The sequence below is a fragment of the Chelonoidis abingdonii genome, chromosome 9, assembly GCF_003597395.2.
Source record: "Chelonoidis abingdonii isolate Lonesome George chromosome 9, CheloAbing_2.0, whole genome shotgun sequence".
Taxonomy (NCBI): Eukaryota; Metazoa; Chordata; order Testudines; family Testudinidae; genus Chelonoidis; species Chelonoidis abingdonii.
The window spans coordinates 56430954-56457834 of NC_133777.1; the positions used below are offsets into that span (position 1 = coordinate 56430954).

Sequence of the window (26881 nt, forward strand, 5' to 3'; positions counted from 1 at the left end):
GGGCTTGTCACTGTCATAGCTTTGTGGGAGACACTTAACGCAGGAGAGTTTAGGATGCACCATGGTCCCACAGTTTCAGGTTCTGTCCTGAGGATTCCGTCACACAGTAACCTGATTAAGGCAAAAGAGATCTCTTTTGACAGAAATTCTGGATGTGGTCTTAAAATTACCTTGTCTTTGCAGAGCTAGGTGTATAGGGGATTCAGCATCAAGACTTGTAATTTACTGGATTTGTCTAGCGGATGTGATAGCTACCAGGAAGGTAGTCTTCTGGGAGAGGAGAGTGAATGAATAGCTCTAATGGTGAACCCATTAGTGCATTCAGCACCATATTAAGGTTCCACAATGGCACCATTTTCTTCACTGGTGGAAAGACAGACAACGCCTTTCAGAAACCGCCCTGCTATAGGACTTGGCAATACTGACTTCTCCCAAAAAGCAGAGTGGAAAGCTGAAATTGCAGCCAAATGAACTTTCAAGGAGCAAAGAGCCAGGCCTGAAGATTTCAACTGCAACATTGTCCAAAATGTTTATCATATGTCAGGCGAGATTCAGAATTCCCTTAGAGATCACCCAAATTGAAAACTGCTTCCTTATAGACAAGTAGGTGTCCCTCGTAGATGATTTTCTATTACTAAGCAGAACTTCCCTAACTATTTCTGAACACTGCATGTCCTCCTCATCTAGCTACACAATATACACATGGTAAGGTGTGTAGACTGTCTGGATGAACACTCTGGCCATGATGTTGAATCAACAGGTAAGGGAGAAAGACTTGGGAGGTCAAACTGATAGCATATGGAGATGGGAAAACCAATATTATCTTAGCCTTGCTGGGAATATTGTGATCAGCTTGGCATGGTCCATTGTTATTTTGAGGATAAGCTGAGAGATAAGAGGGATGCAGGAAGGCACACATTAGTTCGGACCCCAATTCAGGTGAAATCCGTTTGTGAGGCATTCTGGCATTCTTGGAAGAGGGCCCTCAGCACACTATTCTTCAGTAACCACTAGTGGTTGTTCAAGAAGATTCTCCTAAGGTGATCAGCCAGATGAGTCTGAGAGCCCGGTCAGTGAGCCACTACTAGTATATTTTCGTTGATGCAGATGTGCCAAAATTTTATTGCTTCATGACAAAGTTGACTGGAATGGGCTCTTCCCTGCTTGTTGACATAGTACACCACAGTGATATTGTCCATGAGTACTGTGCACTGTTGTTCCCTGAATGTGATGCCAAAAGGCCCACCACACATTGTACATTGCCTGAAGCTCCAGCACATCGATATGACAGAGTGATTCCTGTTCCAATCACAATCCCTGAATTGTTAATGATTCCAGATACACTTCCTAATTTATGGAGGAGGCACCAGTGACTAACATTCTGTAGGCATAGCACCAACAAAGGGAACCACTTGACACACATTGTCTTGAATTGTCTGCCACTGGAGCAGGGTGTTTGGTATTTCCAGAGGTACTCACACCAGAATATCTAGTGAACGGTAACTTGGACAATAGACAAGCCTCACATGCTGCACTATGTAAGATACATGTGGCCGTATGGCCTTATAATTTCAGACACACACAAGCTGTTGGAATAGGACATGGAGGTCCAGACATAGGTGAGTTTTTGGTCCTTTTTCTTGGAGGACCTGAGGAAGAGGAACAGAATATCTTCCTGCTAGAGGCCGCCTCAGAGTCCTGCTGAGGAACATCAGCATACTGGTACCATCTCCTATGCTGATATAGGCCTCATGGCTTGCTCCATCAGGTACTGCTTGAGTCTCAAGTCCCTTGCCATCTGTGCCTTTTTCTTGAAGGACTTATAGATGGAGCCCCTATCCTTAATGTGCCCCTTTCCCAGGCCGAGTTGAATAGTGATGCCCCACACATGGTGTTCAAATAGCCCCACCACATAAACGGCAATGTTTAAATCCTGGTGAAGGCATTCCACCAGGAAACTACTGCCAAATTCCCTAATCAATCTGTGGTATTGCTAATAAACAACTAAACTATTTACAAGTTCTCAAAGACAGAGAAGGGGAAAAAACGGGCAGTGTGAAGAAACACTATCGAGGGTGCTCTAACTCCAGTCCCAGGCAATGAGAAGGAAATGAGAGAGGTCAGGGCAGTGCCACCCCTACAGGTACTGCTACGCAAATTTCTACAGCTTGTGTGTGCTAGGCACCTGCACATCTAAACGGTATACATGTCTGCAGCAACTCAAAGAAGAGTTCTGCTAATCTTTGGGAGAAACTTTGCTAAAGCACTGATGTGCCAATGAGATGGTAATTTGCTGATATTTATTTTAGATAAGATTTACAACTGATATGTTTCCACTTATGGTCATTAAAGCTCCTGTGATACTTTCTTTAAAAACAGAGGGTTTATTCTTAGTTGTCATTTGACAGAACTCAGAAGATTAATTCCACTCTGTACTGATTGTCCCTTGTAGTTTCAACTTGAGAAGTTCCCCACCCAATAAACCATTGCAAGATGTTGCTAGTCCAAAATATAGTGTCCTCATTCCACCATTTCAGTGGTAGATTATCTCTTGAGATAAACATAGTAGTGTTCTTTAAGCCTGAAGGATAAATGGCACTATAAAATTTCAATAAGATGAGCCAAAAAATACATCTGTTTTAAGATTTGGAGACTTCATTTACATGATACAGCATCTCAAACCTTTGTGTTAAAGGAAAACCCCATGAAAACAAACATGAATTACACGATGTGCTGAAATGATGACAACACCTGATGTGGAGACTGGGAAAAGTAAACATGGCCTAGGGTTGTCATGTGTATTTAAAGAATTTTAAAACAAATCAACTGATTGCAGCCAACAAATGCTAAATTATTTAAAACGGTTCTCAACTAGAACTTCAGGGCTGCTGGAGGATTTTCAGTTCTGTAAATACATTAATTCCATTCAATATGGAAACCTAAGTCTTTGTAAAATATCTGAATAAATTTGCAAATTGTAATAAGGATAGGTTTTAATCTCACAGATGAGGCAAACATTTTAACACACACTCCTATGGTTAGATTCTAACCAATACAACCTATAACTGTTACTCCACAAGTTGAAGGTACGATTACCTTCCCATGATTTGGGCATTTAAATCCTTTGAAGTAATGACTGTACAATATCAAACTAATACAGTGCAACAAGTGTAATATAAAAGGAAATGAATGTACTCTTAGTCATTTAAAGATGCAATTTAAATTCTCTCCACTCAAAAGTTAAGAGATTAACCAAGAATTTCAGATGTTTTAGGGATAATATACAAGTATTTCTGACTTAAGTGTAGCAGACAGTAGGTCAGTATATGTAATTAAATATTCATTTAAAGAACAGGACATTGAAACAACTGAGATCAAGCAAAAGATTGAACAGAAAAAGCACCATAGTGTTGCAAACCACTACTATAAAGGCACCTGAAACAATCAGAGTCCTGTAACCAGCTAATTTAAAAAGAGAAAACAAATATTTATTTAAGACACAGTATGGTCTACTTACATATGAGCAGACAGAATTGCCTAATTCTGAAATTGTCTCAAAAAGCAAGATTACCGATACATCCCATTTCAGTTAAACAGAATAAATTGTTGTGTTATAACTCCAGTACAGAAAGTGTTAGTACTTGTATATGCTTTCTCTCTCTCTCTCTCTCTCTCACACACACACACACACACAAACACACAGGCTAATTTAGGAGAGGAAAATGATCTGTCTTAAAGAAGTTTTGATTACTATTTTGGAGGACTAGCGTTTCTCCTTTCATTTCAAGTAAATTCATGAATAGATTTTTCAGTTACAAAATATGAGTGCTTTTTAAAAAGTTTTATGTAGTTGTGATGGTGTTTTTTGGGTCCCCGCCACTTAAGTATCAATGTTTTAACATTTCAAATATGTACATACAGTTAAGTACATGTATGGAACACATGCATATAATAGCATAAAAACCATCCAAATGTTGATTTCTTTAAATCAGATGCCCATTATCAAAACGGATGCTCTGTCAGTGTCAAACGCACTGTTAACAGGTATAGATACATTAATGACAATACATTTTGTTTTAAATACTGTATACATAAGTACTGTGTTTAAATATTATATACAGATTATATGTACACATTAGAGGTGTAAATCATCCCATTGTAATGTTAGAAAGTAGCTGAATAAAACCTTAACTTTCTTTAAATGTGCAGATATTAATTTTTAAATTGCTGTAAGTTCAGACATTTCATGAAATTGCTTGAAACTTGCATAAAAATTCTAATTCCACCTAATACTGATCACCCAGAATTTCAGCCAACAGTGTTTTCTGTGGTCCAAGTAAGGGGGTGAAAGTGGTAGTGAACATACAGAAAAAAAGAACAGGCAAACAAAACTGAAACCTGGTTGCAACTTCAACTATGAAAAGCCTCTCTCCATAATTCTGGGTGCAAAAAGGGGGTTGGTGAAGAAACAGGTGGAAACAAGCAAGAAAAATCGTGTGGAAAATCCAGCCATATTAGAACGAACTATAAAATGCTTTTACAAACACCTTAGCTTTCTTAAATAGTCTGATTGTAAGCATCAACTTGCAAATATGAAAACAGTTAATATGTAATAAGTCATGATTTAGGAGCGCAGAGATTAAATTTACAATTTAACAAAAAGTACTATATGGCTAATTAAGAGAAGACATGAGTTTGTGGTTTAAAAGCCAATTAGGAGTACATAATCATTTTCCCCAATTTATTTTAGTGCTTCTGAAGCCAAATTTACAATTTTAAAGTGTTTGCAGCTGTAACAGTGCTCAAGGAAGAAGAAAAAGTGGAAAGTATGATGCTATTTAACGCACCACGGATAAGGTAGATAATATAATACTGTATTTTTCTTCACCATCTTGGTCTGTCAACCACAATTTTAGCCATGAATTTGCACCATGAGTAATGAAAGTGAAATGGAGAGTTTGACATAAATACAATGATTTATATATTACACATTGTCACCTTTAGCCAAGTGATCTTAAATTACACGATAGCACCCAAAAGCCCCAAAAGGACAGAGGGAGGACAGCATACCCGACGAGGAGTCGGAGGATTTTAGAGCAAAAGACCAACCATCAGGGGTCATGGACGCACAGTGTGGTAAGCGCAGCTCCACTGGCTTCAGGAATTTTAGTCCATGGGGCCCACACATTACCAACGGGCTAAGCAGTGTTTCACCTATAGTTAAAGAGAAACAAAAATAAAAAGTTAACAATGGAAACCTGTTCGCCTTGAATACACTCAGTATTTCTTCATACACAAAGAAGAGCAAAATACAACGAAATTAATTTATAAAACCTATGAAAATTTAGCCTCGCAAATAAAACAGAGCTACTCAGCAAAATTGTTTCTGGTTGCCTTTCCTATTACCATACTCCAGTGTATTTCAACTGGACTGGATCATATTACAAAATGAAAGGCATATGGCCAGACAGGCCAGACTATTGGACTACACTAGAATTTTTCTGACCTATAATTCCAAACATGTGCTGCTATATCAGGGGTACAAACGTGAACCTCTCAGTGCCTTGCCAAAACCACAGCTTTGCTCATGCTACTGCTAGTAGTGTTTTATCCACTAGGATGTCAACCATTTTAGTGTTGACAAGGGAATGCACAGGTTGAAGCAAGAACTCAAGAAGTCACGTGTTGAAAGCGATAGCTGAGCTAGCAAATAGTTGCCTAAGAGCCTAGCCCTCTCTTAACAGTCAAAAGGTATGGTACAAGGAATTGAGAGTTTTTATTTTTGCATTTCGATGCTCAACATGGTAACGAGAACATGCTCCTTGACTAAACAACCCATATTCAGACGATAGGTCTAGAGCCGCAAAGTACCAATATAGTGCCTCAATTGTAAATTCCTGAAATTGAAGTCCTGAAGGAGAGAACAACTTCTCCTTAAATGAGACACGTATAGTACATGTTTAAAGGACTACTAGTTTCCATTTGTCTAGGTTCTGGAGTGGCTACTGAAAAAACAAACGGACTACAACAAAAAGATTCGTAGGTTATATGCTGTACTACTTGCCACTTTTAATACACAGTAAAAAGTGTGTGTTTTAGGAAACAGCAGTAGTCATTCAGGGATTGTCAGAAAACCAAGTAAAAAAAAATCTCATTTGCTTGAGTATTTTCTTCCTCATGCCTACTTTTATACAGCAAAGAAGGACAGAAAAAAAATTGGCTGTTAGTAGGTCTTTGAAACTTCCAGCATTTTAGGTAAATTTTCTCAATGTATTTGGCTAACACTTCACTTAATTTTTAAAGAGATATATTGTATAATGCTTTCAGTCCTATATCATGTGAGGAAACATGAACCTGGCAGACCAGAATACACCCATTCATTAACTATAGAGATAATGAAGCAATCAAAGTCATTTTAAACAATTATTTTCAAAGTATATTAAAATTTAATTCATGCATGTCAACATACTTAGATATTAAAAATTATAGTCAAAATGGCGACACCCTGAATTATTCTCCCACCTGAAAATATAATTGAACAAAATACTACTTCCTCTGTACTTCTAGTTTGTGAGCTTCTTGGGGGCAGAGACCATGTCTTCAAATGTTTTGCAGTCAATGCTTAGATAATTAATAGCAATAGATGGTATATTAAGATACGAAGACAACTCTTACCTTTCTCTTTATCTAAAGGTGGGAGGATACTATTATCTCTGCAGACCTTGAAATAGATTTCTTGCTCTATTCCCTCTGGAATGGCTCCTTGTGGTATAATTATACTAACTCCTGTCTCTATGGAGCTTAATACACCACCATTGCTGTTAAAAACACCTCTTGCTGTGGCTACTACAGTGTGTCCATCCTCCTCCTCGTCATCCTCTAGTGCTGAAGGGCTAAATGTGAGATACATAGATTAAGCACAGCAGTTTTATACACCTCCCCCAAAATCAGTAGCACACATTGTATTTTGAATTAATTTACCAATGCAATGGTTACATTAGGCAGGCTAGCCCTTTTAAAGTTAATCAGTCTCAACTAAGAAATAAGTCAAATGGAATAGGGTAATTTTTGCTTATTTTTTGAGAGAAAGGATAAATGGAGATGCATTTCTGCTGTAGCCACAAAAAATTAACTTGGAAATTTACCAACAGCATCAGTTAACTAGTTTTGAGTGGTCTAAAATCTCTAGTTAGGTTTTTGAATGCTCAGTTTTAGAGTTGTTTCAGAATAGTCACCCCAACTACAGAGCTCTGCATAAGAGGACTAAAATTTACTAGAATTCTGTTGTTCCAGCACCACATTTGTCATGAGTGTAGTATCATATAAAAACACAAAGCAGACGCATTATGTTGATAATTCTTATATGACCCTTGCCGAGACTTTTCTCTCACTTATCTTTAAGTAAGGACAATTTGTCAGCCTTAACTGCTATAGCATCAACAAATACCACTTAGAGTCCTGCTGTTTTCCAGGCTGTGAAATGAATGTTGCAGAGAAATGGAAAAAACCTTCACATTTTATCAGGAGGTTTATTGTACTTAAGTTTATTTTACGTCAATTTCAGAAGTTTCCAAATTTCTTTTGGAAAGAGACCAATAATTTAACAAATCAGAATCAGCTCAGCTTCTCATGGCATAAAAGAACCCCAACTGCTTTAGCACAAACTGCTCATTCTTATGTTGCATTACTGAATTTTAAAAAATAGCAAAACGATTTCAAATTTGAATCGTACATTATGATCACACAACATATGGCAATTGAGACAAAATATTTTGCAAAGATTTTACAAACAGATACCCTATTTTAAAACAAAAATTGAGGAAATGCCCAAGTTAATGAAAAGTATGCCCCTTATAGATGAGTTGATTTTGAGTTTTATAGTAGCTTCATAATTTGAGAATGGGTAATTGCAGCTTACTCTTAAACAGTTATATTGTTTGGTCTCATAGCAGGTAGAACAGAGTTGTTGAAATGACTGATCTCTTTTTAAAAGAGTGCTTTTAAAAATTGACCTGAACTAAAAATATAGCTTCCTCAACACATACAAGACCACTCCCACTGAATTTGCAATATTAAGTTGTGACATTAATAATTTAGTAATTTCAGCTTCTGAAGAGGAGTTGTTTAGAGCAAGACATGTTAATTTTTACTAAAAGACATAAGATAAGAACGCAACTTCATTATTAAGAAGTAGGATACAGGCAGACAGGACACCTCATGTCTCCCCACAGGCTCCAGTGTTAGTCCCAGGAGATGCACCCTGGTTTTTGGATTAGAGAGTCTGGGCAAACTAACAGCAATTCACCCAGGACTGGACACACTGCTTAAAAAACTGCAATTTCATGAGCAACTCCATTCTTAAAAACGTATAGAAGAAAAAAAAAATATATCTCACCTTACAGGAATGGCTTTAGGCACAGCATTAATGTTATTTGGTTGATATTTAGGCACGTCTGCCTGTATGGAGAATGTATCCATTCCACTGTCAAACTCAGAAGGCTGCAATGAATTATGTGCTTTTAAAATTGGTTGAGGAGAATTTGGAGCCTTTGAGGGCAACTCTGGTTTATGCTGAGTTTCATTTGGCAGTAGATTGTGGCTGAATTTAGGACTTTCAAACTTTCGCTCAAATGGCCTGGCAGCACTTGTGTAAGGCTTCGTTGTAAAGCGATTATAAGCCGGGGTGACTGTTTTCTGAGTCTGCTCAGTTCCATTAATTGGACCCTTGTCAGGGAAGCTTTTCTGAGGATAGAAGGTAGACTGCACAGTGTCCTCTCGGTTGGAAGATCTGAAAGCTGCTGGCTTATTTTGAGATGGAGGTGGGTCAGGCTTGGGCACTGTGGAATTCTGGAAATCTACGGACATAGAGTTAACTGTAACACAAAATGGGGGAAAAAACATGAAAAAAATCCATAAAACGTAAGCCTTAATATTCAATTTTACAGTTGAGACACTTAGGTCTATTATGAAAATTTTTTATTTGCAGTAGGGCTGTCGATTAACTACAAAAAATTAACTGCAATTTAAAAATTTAATCATGATTAATCAAACTGTTAAAAGAATACCAATTGAAATTTATTAATTGTTTGTGGATGTTTTTCTACATTTTCAAATATATTGATTTATATTACAACATGGAATACAAAGTGTACAGTGCTCACTTTATATTATTTTTATTACAAATATTTGCACTGTAAAAATGATAAACAAAAGAAATAGCATTTTTCAATTACCTCATACAAGTACTGTGGTGCAATGTTTTCCATGAAAGTGTAACTTACAAATGTAATTTTTTTTTGTTACATAACTGCACTCAAAAACAACAACGTGTAAAACTTGAGAGCCTACAAGTCCACTCAGTCCTACTTGTTGTTCAGCCAATTGCCAAGACAAACAAGTTTGTTTACATTTACAGGAAATACTGTTAACTGCTTCTTATACGTCACCTGAAAGTGAGAACAGGCATTCGCATGGCACTTTTGTAGCTGGTGTCACAAGATATTTATGTGCCAGATAAGCTAAACATTCACATGGCCCTTCATGCTTCGGCCACCATTCCAGAGGACATGCTTCCATGCTGATGATGCTCGTTAAAAAAAAGTGTTAAGTAAATTTCTGACTGAACTCCCTGGGGAAGAACTGTATGTCTCTCCTGTTTGGTTTTACCCACATTCTGCCATATATTTCATGTTATAGCAATCTTGGATGATGACTCAGCACACGTTCGTTTTAAGAACACTTTCACAGCAGATTTGACAAAACACAAAGAAGGTACCAATGTGAGATTTTTAAAAATAGCTACAGCACTCTACCCAAGATTTAGGAATCTGAAGTGCCTTCCAAAATCTGAGAGGGATGAGGTGTGCAGCATGCTTTCAGATGTCTTAAAAGAGTAACACTCCGATGCAGAAACTACAGAACCCGAACCACCCCAAAAAAGAAAATCAACATTCTGCTGGTGGCATCTGACTCAGATGATGAAAATGAGCATGCGTCGGTCCTCTCTGCTTCGGACTGTTATTGAGCAGAACCCATCAGCATGTCTTCTGGAATGGTGGATGAAGCATGAAGGGACATATGAATCTTTAGCGCATCTGGTAAGTAAATATCTTGCAATGCTGGCTACAACAGCGCCATGCGAATGCCTGTTCACACTTTCAGGTGACACTAAACAAGACATGGGCAGCATTATCTCCTGCAAATTGTAACCAAACTTGTTTGTTTGGGCAATTGGCTGAAGTAGGACTGAGTGGATTTGTAGGTTCTAAATTTTTACATTGTTTTATTTTTGAAAGCAGTTATTTTTTGTACATAATTCTACAGTTGTAAGTTCAACTTTCATGATAAAGAGATTGCACTACAGTGCTTGTATTAGGTGAACTGAAATATACTATTTCTTTTGTTTTTTACAGTGCAAATACTGCACACTTTGTATTGTGTTGTAATTTAAATCAATATATTTGAAAATGTAGAAAACATCCAAAAATACTTAAATAAATGGTATTCTATTATTGTTTAACAGTACTATGAATTGTGATTAGTTTTTTTTCATCGCTTGACAGCCCTAATTTGCAGTAGATTTAGTAGGATGTGATTGTATGTTACTCACAAAGTTAGCATTAGGGGTTTCAGAACAGCACTGAAATTAAGCTACTGTTTAAGAGAAACATTATTAAAATTATATTTTTTAGAAATATAAAGGCTTACTGCCCATTTCTGGTCCTACACAGTCATGGCATAGGAATTTATAGTTTTCAATAAATGTAGGACTTGTAGCATAGTTTTGGTCTTCTATAAAAAGTGTGTTACATTTAGGTATGTACTTCTTAGATGTTAGCCTTGCTAGCTTCCTAGTTGTAGGATAAATACGAAATTTAAGAATTAGAGTTAGCTTACGTTTACGTAAGAAAATATGTGTGTGTGTTGTAAAGGAAGGCCCTGACTAGCAAGTAGAAAGAAAGCCTTGAAAATAGTAAGATATAAAGGTCAGAAGGAATACAGTAGGGAGAATGTCTGATTCAAAGAGTAACTTATGAGAGAAGCGAAAGTTTCTAAAAAGAAGGCCTCTGACCGATAGGGATAATTGTAGATGGTTTTAAAGATTATCTGTCTTAAAATGAGCCAACATGACCCTTTCCAAACCCACACACCAGTGTTAAAGCCTATGTGAACCCAGGTGCAATGGAAAATACTGTTAGGCAGCAAGGAGGAGGGGAAGAAAAGATTTACTTTCCTCCGAAAGCCTATCTGGATTAAGACTGGAAATAAGGGTAAACTTGTCTCAAATTGGCTTTTAGCTGAAGTCAGTAACTGGCAATATCATCTCTCTCGTTTGTTAAAGAGTATAAACAAGTAAATTATTAAAAGGTTAATTGCTAATACTTGCCTGACCACACTTGAGCCAACCAATTCATGTTTAAGAATCCCTGGGTTTAACCAGTTTGTAAGGATCTTGATCAAATGCTTATAAAAGTGTTTTGTTACTGTTTGAATGTAGTAAATTGCTTTACTTAGGCTTTTTAGGCAGGTTTAGAGCAAGTGCCATTTGGCCTTTGGGTTTAATAAAGGAATTTATGGTTAAATTAGTGTTTAGTGGTTAATCATCTCAAATAATAATTCTAACACTAGTATACTTCATAGTGATATGTCACCTACACTTTTGTTACCTGTATTAGCACATGTACAAATTGTACATACATGGCTTTCCATAAAACGTATGCCTAATTTACACAGCACAAATTTGCTCTAACCTTTTTATGAAATGGAGTAAAACAGAGCCACAAGTAGCTGAAGTGGCTGGAATCAAACAACAGACAAGCTACACTGAAACATCACCATAAGCTTGAGCTAAAAGAGAGGACATTCTTTGTTAAGGCTGCCTAAACGAAGTAGAAAATTCTCTATTTTCGCAGACTTGAGAGAGAGCACACATCAGGCTCAAAGAGGTGTAGGGGTGAGGAGCAGCTGGGAGACTGCCTATAAAGAAGAAAAAGAAAAAATTGAAGTAGGAAGACTAATCTGCTTTATCTCTGTTGAGACTGTTAACATGGAATCAACTACAATATAATAGTTGTTGCGATATGGACACTTTCCCGAAAGAGGCTCAGCTACCATCAAATTTTTTCATAGAACTCAGTAGAGTCACCAAATTGTCAAAGTATAGCATTAGCTGATTGGTCCTGATTTCAACTAGTTAAAGTCCCATTATTAGTGTATTGTCAGTGGTTCTCAACCAGGGGTATGTGTATCCCTGGGTGTATGCAGAGATCTTCCATAGAGTACATCAACTCGCCTACATATTTGCCTAGTTTACCAACAGGCTACATAAAAAGCACTAGTGAGCTCAGTACAAACTAAAATTTCATATAATGACTTGCTTATATTGCTCTGTATACTATACACTGAAATGTAGGTACAATATTTATATTCAAATTGATTTACTGTATATGGTAAAAATGAGAAAGTAAGCAATTTTTCACTAATAGTGTGCTGTGATACTTTTATAATCTTATGTCTGATTTTGTAAGCAAGTAGTTTTTAAGTGAGGTGAAACCTGGGGTATGCACGACCAATCAGAATCCTGAAAAGGATACAGTAGTCTGGAAAGGTTGAGAGCCACTGTACTAAATTATACATCCAAGTCCCTAACAAATAGAGATTTTTGTATCTTTAAGTGTAAGTGGTCTAAGTAAGATTCCCCATTAATTGAAATGTCTGCATCTTTAATCAACACCTTTATCCGAACCTATTGGTTCTAATTCCCCAACTAATTTACAATTTTTACTTAAACTTGGGTAGAAATTATCATAGTGACAGAAACTGTGTGCGCAAGAACTGAGTAGTTCAATTTTAAAAAGTTTGTGCAGTAACTTAAGTCTGTACTGGAGAATAGGAAACTAGGCAAATAGAACACTCCTGTAAATTCAACACTTCTTTCTATTAGACGTGCCAACTTTCAGATTTCATACCCTCAGAAAGTGAAGACTTGGGATGTGCCTGAAGAAGTACGACAGGGTTATTAATCGACTGAGGTTGAGTATACTGTACTGGAGGTGGGGGAGGAGGAGTAACTTGAGGAACTGGCTCATAGCGCTTTTCACCACCAGGTCTATCTGTGGGGTCTGCATCAGTAGGCTTCCCCCTGTTGGAAATAAAAGAAAAACAATAGGCTGACTTGTCTAATTTTAAAAAAGTTTTCAGTTCCTGAATTCACCATTATTTCTTCTTCTATAATACCTAATTTTCATCTCTTCCTATGAACATTAACTGTTTCTGTATAAAATCCAGTCCTAAGTACAAAACATTCATTTATAAGCACAAGAGATTTCAAGACAACACTGAATCTTTAAAAAGATTAGTAACACAAACGAAAAGATGGCAAACAAAAGGCAGATGACATTTTGGGTGTATTTTTGTAATGTTCCGTTCTAAATCCTTCATTTTCAATTTTGTTTGGGTGGTCTTTCAATTGAGGAACTGTGCTATTATTTAGGTATGAATTAAAAACAGTAATTTTAAATTATCTAGTTTTAAAAAAAAGCATAAATTGGATGTTCAACAGAAAGACTGATTTCTGTCAGAACTCTTCTAAATACACCCGATATTTCAACAATGCCATCTTAATTATAAACGCAATCAGCTTAAGCTTCACTAGCTTTATGTGCATAAATTTTAGCTAGTTAAATAAGCAGGCCATTTAAACTTAAATGTCAAATATTTCTCATACATGATTTTCAGGAAATGGCCAATTTTCAAAAATACCTATAGTTTTTGGCTATCTTAACTTAAACTTACTTTCAAAATCATTGTGTTTAAAATTTTAGGTGCACATAATGCCTGTGAGAAATGTAACAGTGAGAGGACAGCTTAAAACATCCTCACATCAACGGCAATCTTACCACTTGATGTTCCTTTTCAAGTAGTCATAGCTAGTGTAAGAGCCAAGAAATCTAGGTGATGGCAAAGCAAACAGCAATAGAAGAATTAAAGAAAAATGGTCATTCTAGCTTAAGCACATTATTTCTTCATACTTTATGTTAGTTCTAGAACTGTTCGCATGACAAGACATTGTACAAAGAGACAGAATAAAAGTTAGTCAGCTAGCATTCTGACACAAGACCTTACTGTATATGTACAGTGATCGTATGCTATGCTTAATATGAAACTTTTGTCCATGAATTACAGGCAAGTGAGGCCTCAAAGTGTCCAGTCTCAGTAGTTAAGTTCAGGTCAGACTGAAATAGAAACCTTCATTATATCTTGAACAACACTATTAGAAGGCAATGAAAGAATTTCAGACTCTCATTCTACTTGACTGTGAATAGGAATTTTAGTATTCTGAATTTGATATACTGTAGGTACAAATCATGCTTATCGCATTCTGGGGCTATTTAATACACATATGCTGTAGTTAGTATTGCACTGCAGATGACTAGCTGCGAAAGTTTTTATAGTGAAGAGTTCAATCTTATTCCTAGAGAAACTCTCAGCTCTCCAGTATCAGTGTCCACACATTAAAAAACGGTTTCTGGTCAGCATTACCATGTCCTATAGTTACTCTCCCAAATAACTGTGTGACATTTTAATTCTGCCTACTGAGAGAAGAAAGATGAAATGCACACACACACACACACGATGGTTTGTGTTGTAAGTGACCTTTACTATTGTGATCCCTTCTTGGGGAGCTGGGAACTACAATTGGGAAGTAAAAAACCTGAAGTGAAGTATCCACAGGGACACTACTTGAAGATTTATTATCCAGATATTCTGCAGGTATATTGTTCTAAAAGTTCAATATCGTTTTATCACTGAGATAGCAGTAAGATTTATGCAATAAACTGAAAAATATTACTACCTCCACTTTCAATTAAAATTTGGGAATATTCCTTCCAACATATATACAACTCTACTTAATGTTAATATGCATGAATTTCAGTGAGAATGGACCTCTTTTCTCTCTATGTAGTAATTTAAACATTGTCCAAAAAATCACTTATGGTCATATTTAAAAAAATACCGAGGCTATGCAAACAGTGTTCTCTTTCTAAGCCACATAAATCAGATGCAAAGATGAAAACTAGCCTTTAACTAAAAAGTCCTTTGATGTCCCCTCATCTATGAGTGGCTCTCATTTACTTTTGGTCACTTATTTTAAGGCAATTACTAGCTATGTAGTTGATAACTGATTGAACTCATTCAGCTTGTAGGACTACAGTCCAACACAATGGCATCCACAAGTATTCTCCTACAAGATTAAAAAAAGTTAACCTAGTAAAGATGTAATACTATTCGGTAGACAAAAAAAACAAAAACAACACACACTAATCCACAAACTTAGCCAGTTCAAAATGTAGACTGCATCTGAAAACAGGATCTCCTTGGAAGGAAGAGCATTCCACAAAAATGTAGCTTTGTTTTAAATGAACAAGTTTTATATTTACTTCCTATTACAGTAGCAGGTAGAAGCTTCAAGCAAGAATCAAGGCCCCATTATGTTAGGTGCTCTACAGACTGCTGGTAATAAGACAAGTCTTTTCCCACTGACAGAAAGAAACTGTCAAAGAATAACCAACATACTGAAGAACAAATAGTAACTCATTGCGAAGCCACTGGGATCAATGGGTAATACACAACTGAATAATGAGTAGAAAACATTCTAGAAAATTAAGACATTGGCTCTTCCTGAAAAAATGGATGAGATCCCATGTGCATTCTGTGGTTCCCCTCAATTTGAACCCCAGAATACTGCTCCATTTGGGATCTAAAACAAAAGCTCGATGGAGAGGAAAGATCACTCAGTTCTGCTTCAAGAAGAGAGCTACTCTTCCTTGCCCATTCCGATATAGGCAGGATGAAATGTAAAAGCAGGACACTAGCAATCCTAACTCTGAAAGATGCTGTGAGGAGAATGGACTGGGATAGCCACTCTCACAGCTAGTAAACAAGGCCTGTGACTGCCAAAATTAAATAATCCTCATTTTAAGATTTCAGTATGTCAGTATTGTAAAAGGGCAGTTTGGATTTATAGTGTTAACTTCCAGACATGTTAATTTTGAACAAAAAAATCTCCAACCATATACAGTACTCATCCCACAACAAGAGGAGTTACCACTACAGGCCTGTTTCTGCCACCATGGGACCATGCTGTTCGGGGTCCAAGACAAACGACAGGGCAAACTCAAATTGGGTGCAAAAGTCTATAGTGCCAGCTCCCAACATGTTTCTGAGCAGGGGATGCCTACAATAGTCTCATTAGGCTTTCTCTGCCTGTACTAGGCCGCAAAGAGAGACCAGTAGTCTTTATGGAGCAAACCAAATAGTTTCATGAAACAAAGACCCAACAGTCTTGTGCCAGGCCTACCTTCCTCTACAGGGCTCTGGCAGTCAGTAGTCTCTGCAGAGGTTCTGGGCTGGTCCTTTCCTCAGAAAGCAATGGTCTGTTCTCCTCTCTGCTTAGCCCAGACTGAGCTGTCCTCTTCCCTTTTTAACTGCCCACTTGGTATCTCACAGCAAGTGCAGGTGTAGTGCAGTGAGGCTGAGAGTACCATGACAGTCTGGAAACCCTTGCTGGTTCAGTGTGGGATTTGCATACCCCATCACGTACCTTCCCGCTCAAGCCAGTTCCTGGGGGACTAGACAGATATCAGCTTCCCCCCTTCCCAGGAGAAGAAATTTAGAGCTGAGTCAGGGGGAAAGTGGAGAACATGGAGACCTGGTAGATGGGTCGGAAATAGGAGGGAGCATGGGCTATAATGGCAGAGAGAAAGGATGGTCAGGGAAAAACTGGGAGGCAAGATCAAATCAGTATCTTAGATGCCTGTATACAAATGCAAGAAGTATGGGTAACAAAACAGGAAGAACTGGAAGTGCTAATAAACAAACACAAACTATGACATTGTTGGCATTGCCGAAACTTGGTGGGATAATACACGATTGGAATGTTGGTATGGATGAGTATAGCTTGCTCAGGAAGGATAGACAGGGGTAAAAAGGGAGGAGGAGTTGCCTTATATATTAATAATGTACACACTTGGACTGAGGTGGAGATGGACATAGGAGACCTTAGTGTTGAGAGTCTCTGGGTTAGGCTAAAAGGGGGTAAAAAAACAAGGGTAATGTCAAGCTAGGAGTCTACTATAGGCCACCTAACCAGGTGGAAAAGGTGGATGAGGCTTTTTTTAAACAACAAAATCATCCAAAGCCCAAGATATATGTTGGAAAAATAACAGCAGGGCACAGACTATCCAGTAAGTTCTTGGACTGCATTGCAGACAACTTTTTATTTCAGAAGGTTGAAAAAGCTACAGGGGGCAGGGAGAGCTGTTCTAGATTTGATTTTAACAAATAGGGAGGAACTCGTTGAGAATTTCAAAGTAGAAGGCAGCTTGGGTGAAAGTGATCATGAAATCAGAGTTCACAACTCTAAGGAAGTGTAGAAAGGAGTACAGCAAAATAGAGACAATGGATTTCAGGAAGACAGATTTTGGTAAGCTCAGAGAGCTGATAGGTAAGGTCCCATGGGAATCAAGACTGAGGGGAAAAACAACTGAGGAGAGTTGGCAGTGCTGAAGAAGATTAAGGGCAGATTCAAAACACATATTAAACGGGCCCAAAAGCAAGCTATTCTCGCTAGGTAGGAAAAAGAAATGTGGCAAAATACCAACGATTGCTTAACCATGAGACTGCATGATCTACAATAAATAAAAAGTCATAGGAAAATGGATAAGGACAAAATACCAAAGGATAATACAGGCCAACAAAGAATGGCAAACCAAAGAAGAAAGAAAGGCCCAAATGAGCGGAAACTAGCTATGGCAATAAAGAACAAGACGACTTTTTATCCAATTAATTAAAGGCAAGAGGAGGCTAAAGACAGATTAGGCCTACTGCTCATGGAGGGGAGAAACACGTAAAGGAAGCTTGAAGGCAGAGATGCTTAATGACTTCTTTGTTTCCGGTCTTCACCAAAGTCTGAAGGAATGCCAACACAGTGAATGTAATGAGGAGTAGATTTTAGAAGATAAAATAAAAAAAACAAGTTAAAAATCACTTAAGATAAAGTAGATGCTTGCAATTCACTAGCTGATGAAATGCATCCAGAAACCAAGGACAATAAGAGATATCTGAGCCTCTAGCTGTATCTCTGGAGAATGGGAGATTATTCCGAAAGACTGGAAAGGGCAAATATGTGCCCATCTATAAAACGGGAATAAAAACAACCTAGGAAACTACAGACCAGTTAGTTTAACTTCTGTGCCAGAGAAGATAATGGAGCAAGTAATTAAAGGAATCATCTGCAAACACTTGTAAGGTGGTAAGGTGATAGGGAATAGCAGCATAGATTTGTAAGAACAAATCCACATCAAACCAATCTGACAGCTTCTTGAAAATAACGAGTCTTTGGATAAGGGAGAACGGTGGGATGTGGTATACCTAGACTGAGTAGCAGTTGATACGATCTTGCATGATATTCTTATCAATAACTAGCAATCACAACTTAGATTGGGCTACTATTAAGGTGGGTTCATAATGGTGATAACCATACTCAGAGAGTAGTATTAATGGTTCCCAATCCTGCTGGAAAGTATAACAATTGGATTTCCGCAGGGGTCTGTTTTGGACGCAGCTACTGTTCAACATCTTCATTAATGACTTAGAATTGCATAGAAAGTACGCTGAATTAAGTTTGCAGATGATAAACTGAGAGGGATTGCAACTGCTTTGGAGGAACAGCGGTTATATTCAAATTGATCTGAAAGTTTGAGAAATGGTCTAGTAAACGGATGAAGTTCAATTAAAGACAATGCAAGTGCTCCACTTAGAAGAACAAAATCAGTTCACACATACAGAATGAAGAGACTGTCTAGGAAGGAGTACGCAAAAGGATCTGGGTTAGATGACCACAAGACATATGAGTCAACAGTGTGATGCTGTTGCGCAAAAAAAAAAAAAAAGCAACAGATTCGGATGCATAACAGTGTGTTTGAATTAAGACACAAGAAGTCATTCTTTGGGCCTCAGCTGGAGTATTGTGTCCAGTTCTGGGCACCGCATTTGAAGAAAGACGTGGAGAAATTGGAAAGGGTACAGAGAAGAGCAACAAGAATGATTAAAGGTCTCGAGAACATGACCTATGAAGGAAGGCTGAAAGAATTGGGTTTGTTTAGTTTGGAAAAGAGAAGACTCGGAGGGGACATGATAGCAGTTTTCAGGTATCTAAAAGGATGTCAAAAGGAGGAGGGAGAAAACTTGTTCATCTTAGCCTCTAAGGATAGAACAAGAAGCAATGGGCTTAAACTGCAGCAAGGGAGGTTTAGGTTGGACATTAGGAAAAAGTTCTTAACTGTTAGAGTGGTTAAACACTGGAATAAACTGTCTAGGGAAGTTGTGGAATCTCCATTGCTGGAGATATTTAAGAGTAGATTAGACAAATGTCTATCAGGGACGGTCTAGACAGTATTTGGTCCTGCCATGAGGGCAGGGGACTGGACTCAATGACTCTCGAGGTCTCTTCCAGCCCTAGAATCTATGAAATATGATCTATGGTTGGTCAGCCATAAGAGCTCCTAATTCACTCACCTGTCTAGCTGATGTGATGGCGACTAGGAAGGTGACCTTAATGGAAAGATGGGACATTGGACACATGGTCAATGGTTCTAAGTGTGGTTGACAAGTAGTGACAGTATAAGATTGAGATCCCATTGTGGCACCACTGTTGTTGGGTGAGTAAAAACAGAATGGCCTTCTACTGGAGGATGGAAGGCACTGATTGCTGGTAGGTAGCTAATAGGAATCCCTGACATCTTCAGGGACAGGGGATAATCTGAAATAGTTGGGATATCTACTGATGCTGGAGATAACTGGTTCTGTTGCATCCAGACAAACACCTCCATTAAACTAGATAGCATTTTCTGATAGTCTTTTCTGCTTTGATTGATAATAGATTGAATGGCTTCTGAATATGAACAGTAAGTCTGATGCTCATTCAGACACTGTGAAGAGAAGAGAGTCAGGTTGGGATGTTTGATATTGCAGTTCTCTCCCAAGTTAACAGATGCAGTAAGGGACATATGCTGTTTGGAGGACATACTGATATTCACAAGACATCCAGAAACCAGAAGAAAATGGTTACCCACCTTTTTGTAACTGTTGTTCTTTGAGATGTTTTGGTCACGTCCATTCCATTGTAGGTGTGCGCACGCACCCATGTTGTGGTCATCAGAGATTTTCACCTTAACGGTATCCATAGGGCCGGCTGTGTTGCCCCCTTGAGTGCCGCATTCATGCGCTGGTATATTAGGCTGCCCTCTCAGTTCCTTCTTGCTGACAACTCTGACAGAGGGGCAGGAGAGCAGGTAATGGAATGGATATGAGCAACAGAGGTTGAAGAACAAAAGTTACTAAAAAGTGGGTAACTTTTTTCTTCTTTTAGTGAAATTTAATAGGCAGCAGATTTAAAAAAAAATAAAAAGTAAGTATTTCTTCACACAACGCACAGTCAACCTGTGGAACTCTTTGCCAGAGGATGTTGGTGAAGGTCAAGACCATAACAGAGTTAAAAAAAAAGAGCTAGATAAATTCATGGAGGATAGGTCCATCAATGGCTATTAGCCAGAATGGGCAGGAATGGTATTCCTAGCCTCTGTTTGCCAGAAGCTGGGAATGAGCAAAAGGGGATGGATCACTTGATGATTATCTGTTCTGTTCGTTCTCTCTGGGGCAACTGGCCACTGTCAGGATACTGAGCTAGATGGACCTTTGGTCTGACCCAGTAGGACCGTTCTTATGTAGTGCTTGCTCACGTCGATTCCATTGTAGGTGACTCACAAGGTGACTCTCAAGCAGAATCTTTGGAGGTGGGCTCTGAGTTCACAGCCTTGCAGATTGTAGCATTGCTCTGCTGAAGCCAGCGTCCTCTTGAGCTTGCTGGATCAGGGTATAATGCAATGGGAATGTTTGGACCAACGACCATGGCTTGACAGATTTCTTGGATCAGCACCTGTGCCAAGAAGGTTGCCGATAGCACCTGTGCTCCAGTTGAGTGAGCTGTTACAGTTGCCGGTGAGGATACCTTTGCCAGCTCTGCATGGACATAGGGTGACCTTTCATCCTATCTGCCATGAACAGCTGCTTTGACTTACGTAACAGCTTCATTCTATCTATGTAGAAAGCTAGCACCCGCCTGATGCCCAGGGTGTGACTCCTCCTTTCCTCATCTGATCCATGGAGCATTGTGACCCCCCACAACTCCCTTTTGGGTCAGGACCCCAATTTGAGAAACTCTGGTCTTCCCTGTGAAATCAGTATAGTATTGGGCAAAAAGCACACAAAAGACTAGATTTCACAGGGAGAGAGACCAGCTTTCATGGTCTGTGATGCATTTTTCATAGCCATGAATTTGATAGGGCCCTATCCAAGAGATACTTCCTCAGATGGGACTCCCATCCCTCATGTGTTTCGGGATGGAGGGAGCGTCAGATACTGCATGTGGTGGCGATATGAGCCTCCCCAAAGCAGTGGTGATATTAGCCACTGATGGAGAAGGTACAGTGGCAGAAGTCACTTAAACTCCAGAAGTCTGGGCATAGTTTTCTCCTGATTGGGGAAGAGAGGAAGGTAGGGTCCCTGAGGTAGGGAAGAAACTATCCTATGCTCATTATAACAACTAGAAAAAATCCATTAAAAACACTAACCTATTTTCAGTGTATGTTTATAGATAAGGCGGCTATTTAGAACCTTTGGACACCGAGGATTCTGACTCAGGCCATGCAGTGGTGAGGAGGACCTGGAGAACTGTTGGTCTGCACTGACCCTTATGCTCTCAGTACAGAGCATGAGGATAGCAACTGCACAGGCGCAGACCAACAGACACTGCTTGCTAGAAATATCCTCTCTCAGAAACATGAAGCACGTGTGTACCCACATGTGGAATATCCAGAACTCAAAGAAGAATTTTTACTTTCATCAGGTTTTATGTCAAATTGTATAGATATTTTTACCCCCCATTTATAGTCTAAGAACACCCACAATGCAACCAAGGTTAAGGCTTTGTTCTCAACTAACTTACACCATTTTTACACCAATTACATTGACTTCAATTAAGCTACTTGCGATACCAGAGCCAATGAAAGGATCAAACTCATACGCTGTGTCTATACTGGGAAAAATTTAGCAAAAAATTCTCATAGGTTCCAAAACCTGCTGCAGAGCATCACCACAGAGTGATGGCTCTGGCTGCTAGACTATGACTCCAACCACTTTTCAATAAACATCCCTTCCTCTCTGTGGTAAAACAGGGCATAAAAATGGATATTACTCATTTTCTACTTCAGTGACAAATCTAATTTGTTCAAGTTGTTAAAATAAAGCCTCTTTTTTCATACTACAAAACAGGAGGAATATTTTTAAGAAGTTTTCCCAGTGTAGAGAAGACCATGATTTTATCCTAAAATGTAAACCCAACACAAAGACAGTTTTCAAATGTTATTTATCTTATGTGGACAAGACTGTAATTTGTCAGCTGCTGATAAAGAAGTTAGCAACAGATGCAAATGACCTAGTGCTGAACACAGTTTAACGTCAAGTGAAGAGGTGGCCAAATCATGTCCATTGCTCAGGAATAGTGATGAAGCTGACCAGAAACAGCCAGCAGTGTTTCATAAAGAGCACTAATGAACTTTTTAAATTTGCAAGGTCTAATATAACCACTTAACTACAGGGCAACCAGAATAATTCTGAAAGAAAACTTATGGGAGAAAGAAAAAGAGAACAGCAAGACTAGACTGAGTAAAACAATACCTCCAAACACATCACCTAAACCTAACAGTTCAAAACAGGCAATCTTTTACAATCAACCTCTAAATGAAAGGCCAGACTGCATATAAGGAGAGTTTTGCTCTAATGTCTATAATTGAGAATACTCTCCCCTAAGCAATAGGCCTATAAAGCAAAGGAGAAGAGGGAAGAGACAAAACTATTCCATGTACTACAACTGCTGACAACTAGAAGACACAAATGTGACATTACCCTTACAAAGGAGCTTCACTGGTGCCACATATTTTCTAAAATGGACTTTTTGGCATGATTCCCCCATGAAGAACGCCTGATTGGTGGACATAAATATGATGAATAAAAACATTTGTACACATACATTTCTCAGTGCTGGACCTGTAACATGAGATTCTTTCAAATGTAAAGTTACAACTTGACGTTTCTTATAAGGAACACTAAACCATTCAAACTGCTAAATAGATTAGTTTGCTTACAGTATAGAATTTATTGTTACCAAGTAGACAGATTTTATTACTTACTTTACTAGACTATTTTGTTTCCAAAACAGCTATCTAAATTTGTTAGGGGCAGGAAAATGTACATAAAATATTAATACAAAATGTGTCAGTCAATGGATGAATAATATTTTAAATTAATGGAGTCTGTCCGCTTTGCATTACACCGATGTACAGTGAAATTGTAAGCCCAGATGCCAAAATGTATGTTTCTTCTAACCACAGAAACCATCAATAAGACAAGTGCTGAGTTATGGCATTAAAAATTTATAATTAAATGAGTCTTCTGTGTGAAGATTCACATAAGTATTAACTTTGGCTTGTCATAAACAACTGTGTTGTATCTGACCAAAATGCACTGCTCCTTTCTAAATATTAAAATTATGTTAATATTATGGCCCTACAAAGACTTATACAAATGTTTAATAGCAAACAGTCAGTGGGGCAACTCACACTGCATAAAGCTAAGTAGGAGCCTCTCTGTAGGATCAGAGCTCCTATGTGGTTATTCAAGGCAAGTTGCCAAGAAATTTACAAAAACAGACATTTCATGCAGCAGGTATCTAGATGTGCTAGGTGCCTTTATGAGGCAAATATAAACTGAGAGGGGCGGAGGAGCAGACACTAATTCTAGGCTCGGAGTTTCTTTAACAACACCTCTCCATTACTTGTTTAATTAGCAATTTCTTATCTATCAGTGACTAATCATCTATATACTATATGAGATTTGTGCAAAAAATCTTTAAGTCACTTTCTTGCTATTGGTGAGTAAGAAAAGCCAAATACTATAAAACATTAGCAAAAATAACTGGATATTGGGATAAACAGAGATCATGATTTTAATATGCAAAACCAAACCCAAAGTGCTGTTGCATTTAACTCTGTTACTGCATGTTCCAAGAACTCTACACGGTGCATTCATGTCAGATCTCTTAGGTGGCTCTACCTTTAAGATGTCCTCAGAAGGCCTTCCCTCTCCAGCAGCTTCAGAGGTTTATTTTAAATGTTACATACAGACGCTCCCCGAGTTACGCAAACCCGACTTACAGAAATCTGCACTTATGGAAAAAGTTCTGTGAGCTTTTTGTTGTTGTTGTTGTTGGGGGGGGCGGGGGGCGTGATTGTCAGGTATATGTTCCCGACTTATGCAAAATTCGACTTACATGAGGCGTTTTGGAACGGAACGCTTGCGTACAGGGGTTGGCAACCTTTCAGAAGTGGTTTGCCGAGTCTTCATTTAGTCACTCTAATTTAAGGTTTCGCATGCCAGTAGTACATTTTAACAGGTTTAGAAGGTCTCTTTCTGTAAGTCTATAATATATAACTAAATTATTGTATGTGAAGTAATAAGGTTTTTAAAATGTTTAAGAAACTTCATTTAAAATTAAATTAAAATGCAGAGCTCCCTGGTCTGGTGGCCAGGACCCGGGCAGTGTGAGTGCCACTGAAAATCAGCTTGTGTGCCACCTTTGACATGCGTGCTATAGGTTGCCTATCCCTGCTCTAGTAGGTCCCCTTACAAAATCTGAATAGAATACATGAAGATCATATACTGAAAAGCTACTCTCTCTTCTTGGTTAGCACCATAGAAATTTCAGCCCAAAAGCTATCTTCCCCAATCAGAAATTTGAAGAGAAGAGATGAAAATGCCTCCTCCTTCCCATAATCACATCATTGTTGTTGAAACTTTAATAATTAACTCTGGTGAGTTTAACAAATTAAATTTACTAATACAATCCCCATGCTAATGGAGTTTAGGATAATGGACAAAGTTTTAAAAAATGCCTGCTTGACTTAGGAGACTAAATCATGTATTTGAAAAGCTCCTAAAGCCCACTGAAAGCCAATGGGACTTCAGTTCCTAAGTACTTTTGAAAAATTTGACCCATCATGATGCTGTTATGTGTTATAGTATTTTCCCCCTTTTCTCGTCCGTAATACAATCAATGACCACCATTACGTTGTGGTTTTATGCACACATTAGCCCTCTCCCTGTTAATACCACCAAGCAGTTCTAGTATCATCTAGTTGCTGCCCTTTTATAGTAGCTCAGTTAGAGACAGTGGACAAAGAACAGTGAAATACCTGCCTAGTGAAATGCCCCTTACTGTACTGCAGTGACAGTTTAACTACAATAGTTAATGTAGATCAATTAATCCAAAGTGGAGGATCACTTTTGTCTTTAAAAATGTTTAATTTTTTTTTTCAACTAGAATTTCCCTCCTATATTATCTATTCCTACCTCATTTACCCACCACCTGCTTTTCTACAGTGACATCAGGAATACCCCCAAGAGCTCACTGCGAAAGTTTTTAGAAAAAGATCCAGTCTCTAAATTTCTCTCTGCTCTGAACTGTCTTGAACCTGACAACTTAACTGAGATCAATAAGACATAAGTTTATGATAGAATTGCCTATTTGCAAACAGCACCAACAATCTAGTCCCTCATCTCCAGAGCGTGTCATGTCTCAAATTCTGATGAAATCTTACAGCCCAGCCAGGTCTGACTTTGCTCAGCCATTACTATTCTCATGTAAAGCGTTTATTTTGTTTACAGTAAGTTGTTTGCATCTCTCTCTTACAAGTCAGAATGTTCATCCTCTCAGATTTCACCATTTTCTGTCTGATAAATGTGATTTTTTCAAAAGGAACAGACACTAACCTTAGTTAGTTTGAATGCAAGCATCTATGATAGCAGAACGAAAGTGTACAGATGAGAAACCACAGTACTTGTTCATTGATACTGCAAAGCCACATAAGAATGTATACTCATTTCTCTCTCAATATATACACCTCTACCTCGATATAACGCTGATCTCGGGAGCCAAAAAAATCTTACTGCATTATAGATGAAACTGTGTTATATCGAACTTGCTTTGATTCTGCAGGAGATGGATTGCAGCTCCCGCTGCTTCTACACCCTGGAGAAGAAGGGGGCAAAAAAGGACATCCTCTGCCTTTTGGCAGTGGATGGCACCCCCTCATGGATCCAGTGAAGATGCGCAAGAGGGCCAGGGCCTTCTACACTGGCCTTTTCTCCCCAGATCCAACAGGCGCCAATGCCTCCGGAATGCTTTGGGATGGACTCCCAGCAGTCAGCACGGGCGACTGAGACCAGCGGGAGCTGCCTCTCACTCTGGCCGAGTTCTCGGAAGCCCTCCGTCGCATGCCCACCAATAAATCTCCGGGCATGGACAGGCTGACCATGGAGTTCTAGCGTGTGTTCTGGGACGTCCTCAGCCTGGACTTTGCCACCGTCTGGGCCGAGTCTTTGAAGAGCGGGGTCCTCCCTCTGTCGTGCAGGCAAGCAGTGCTCGCCTTACTGCTGAAGAAGGGAGACCTCCGTGATCTCCAGAATTGGCTTCCCATCTCACTCCTCAGTGCAGAATATAAGGTCATGGCAAAGGCCACCTCACTGCGGCTGCGGTCCATGCTGGCGGACGTGGTCCATTCAGACCAGACCTACACCGTCCCGGGCCGTATCATCTTCGATAATCTTTATCTGGTCTGTAAAAGCAGCAGAGACTCCTGTGGCACCTTATAGACTAACAGACGTTTTGGAGCGTGAGCTTTCATGGGTGAATACCCACTTCGTC

General features: G+C 38.7%; 1 protein-coding gene across 9 annotated transcripts in view; it reads right to left on the minus strand.

Moving 5' to 3' along the window:
- TJP1 (tight junction protein 1) overlaps positions 1-26881 on the minus strand; it is a 308887-nt gene that overhangs the window by 4562 nt on the left and 277444 nt on the right. For 5 of the 9 annotated variants that reach the window (XM_032779736.2, XM_032779728.2, XM_032779702.2 and 2 more), the window contains 4 exons: positions 12969-13141; positions 8396-8873; positions 6676-6893; positions 5071-5214 (listed from right to left, as the gene is read on the minus strand). In XM_032779736.2, coding sequence (XP_032635627.1) covers positions 5071-5214; positions 6676-6893; positions 8396-8873; positions 12969-13141 — 1013 coding nt within the window. The remainder of the gene's footprint in view (positions 1-5070; positions 5215-6675; positions 6894-8395; positions 8874-12968; positions 13142-26881) is intronic. The other 4 variants (XM_075069579.1, XM_032779749.2, XM_032779720.2 and 1 more) reach the window with 2 other exon arrangements.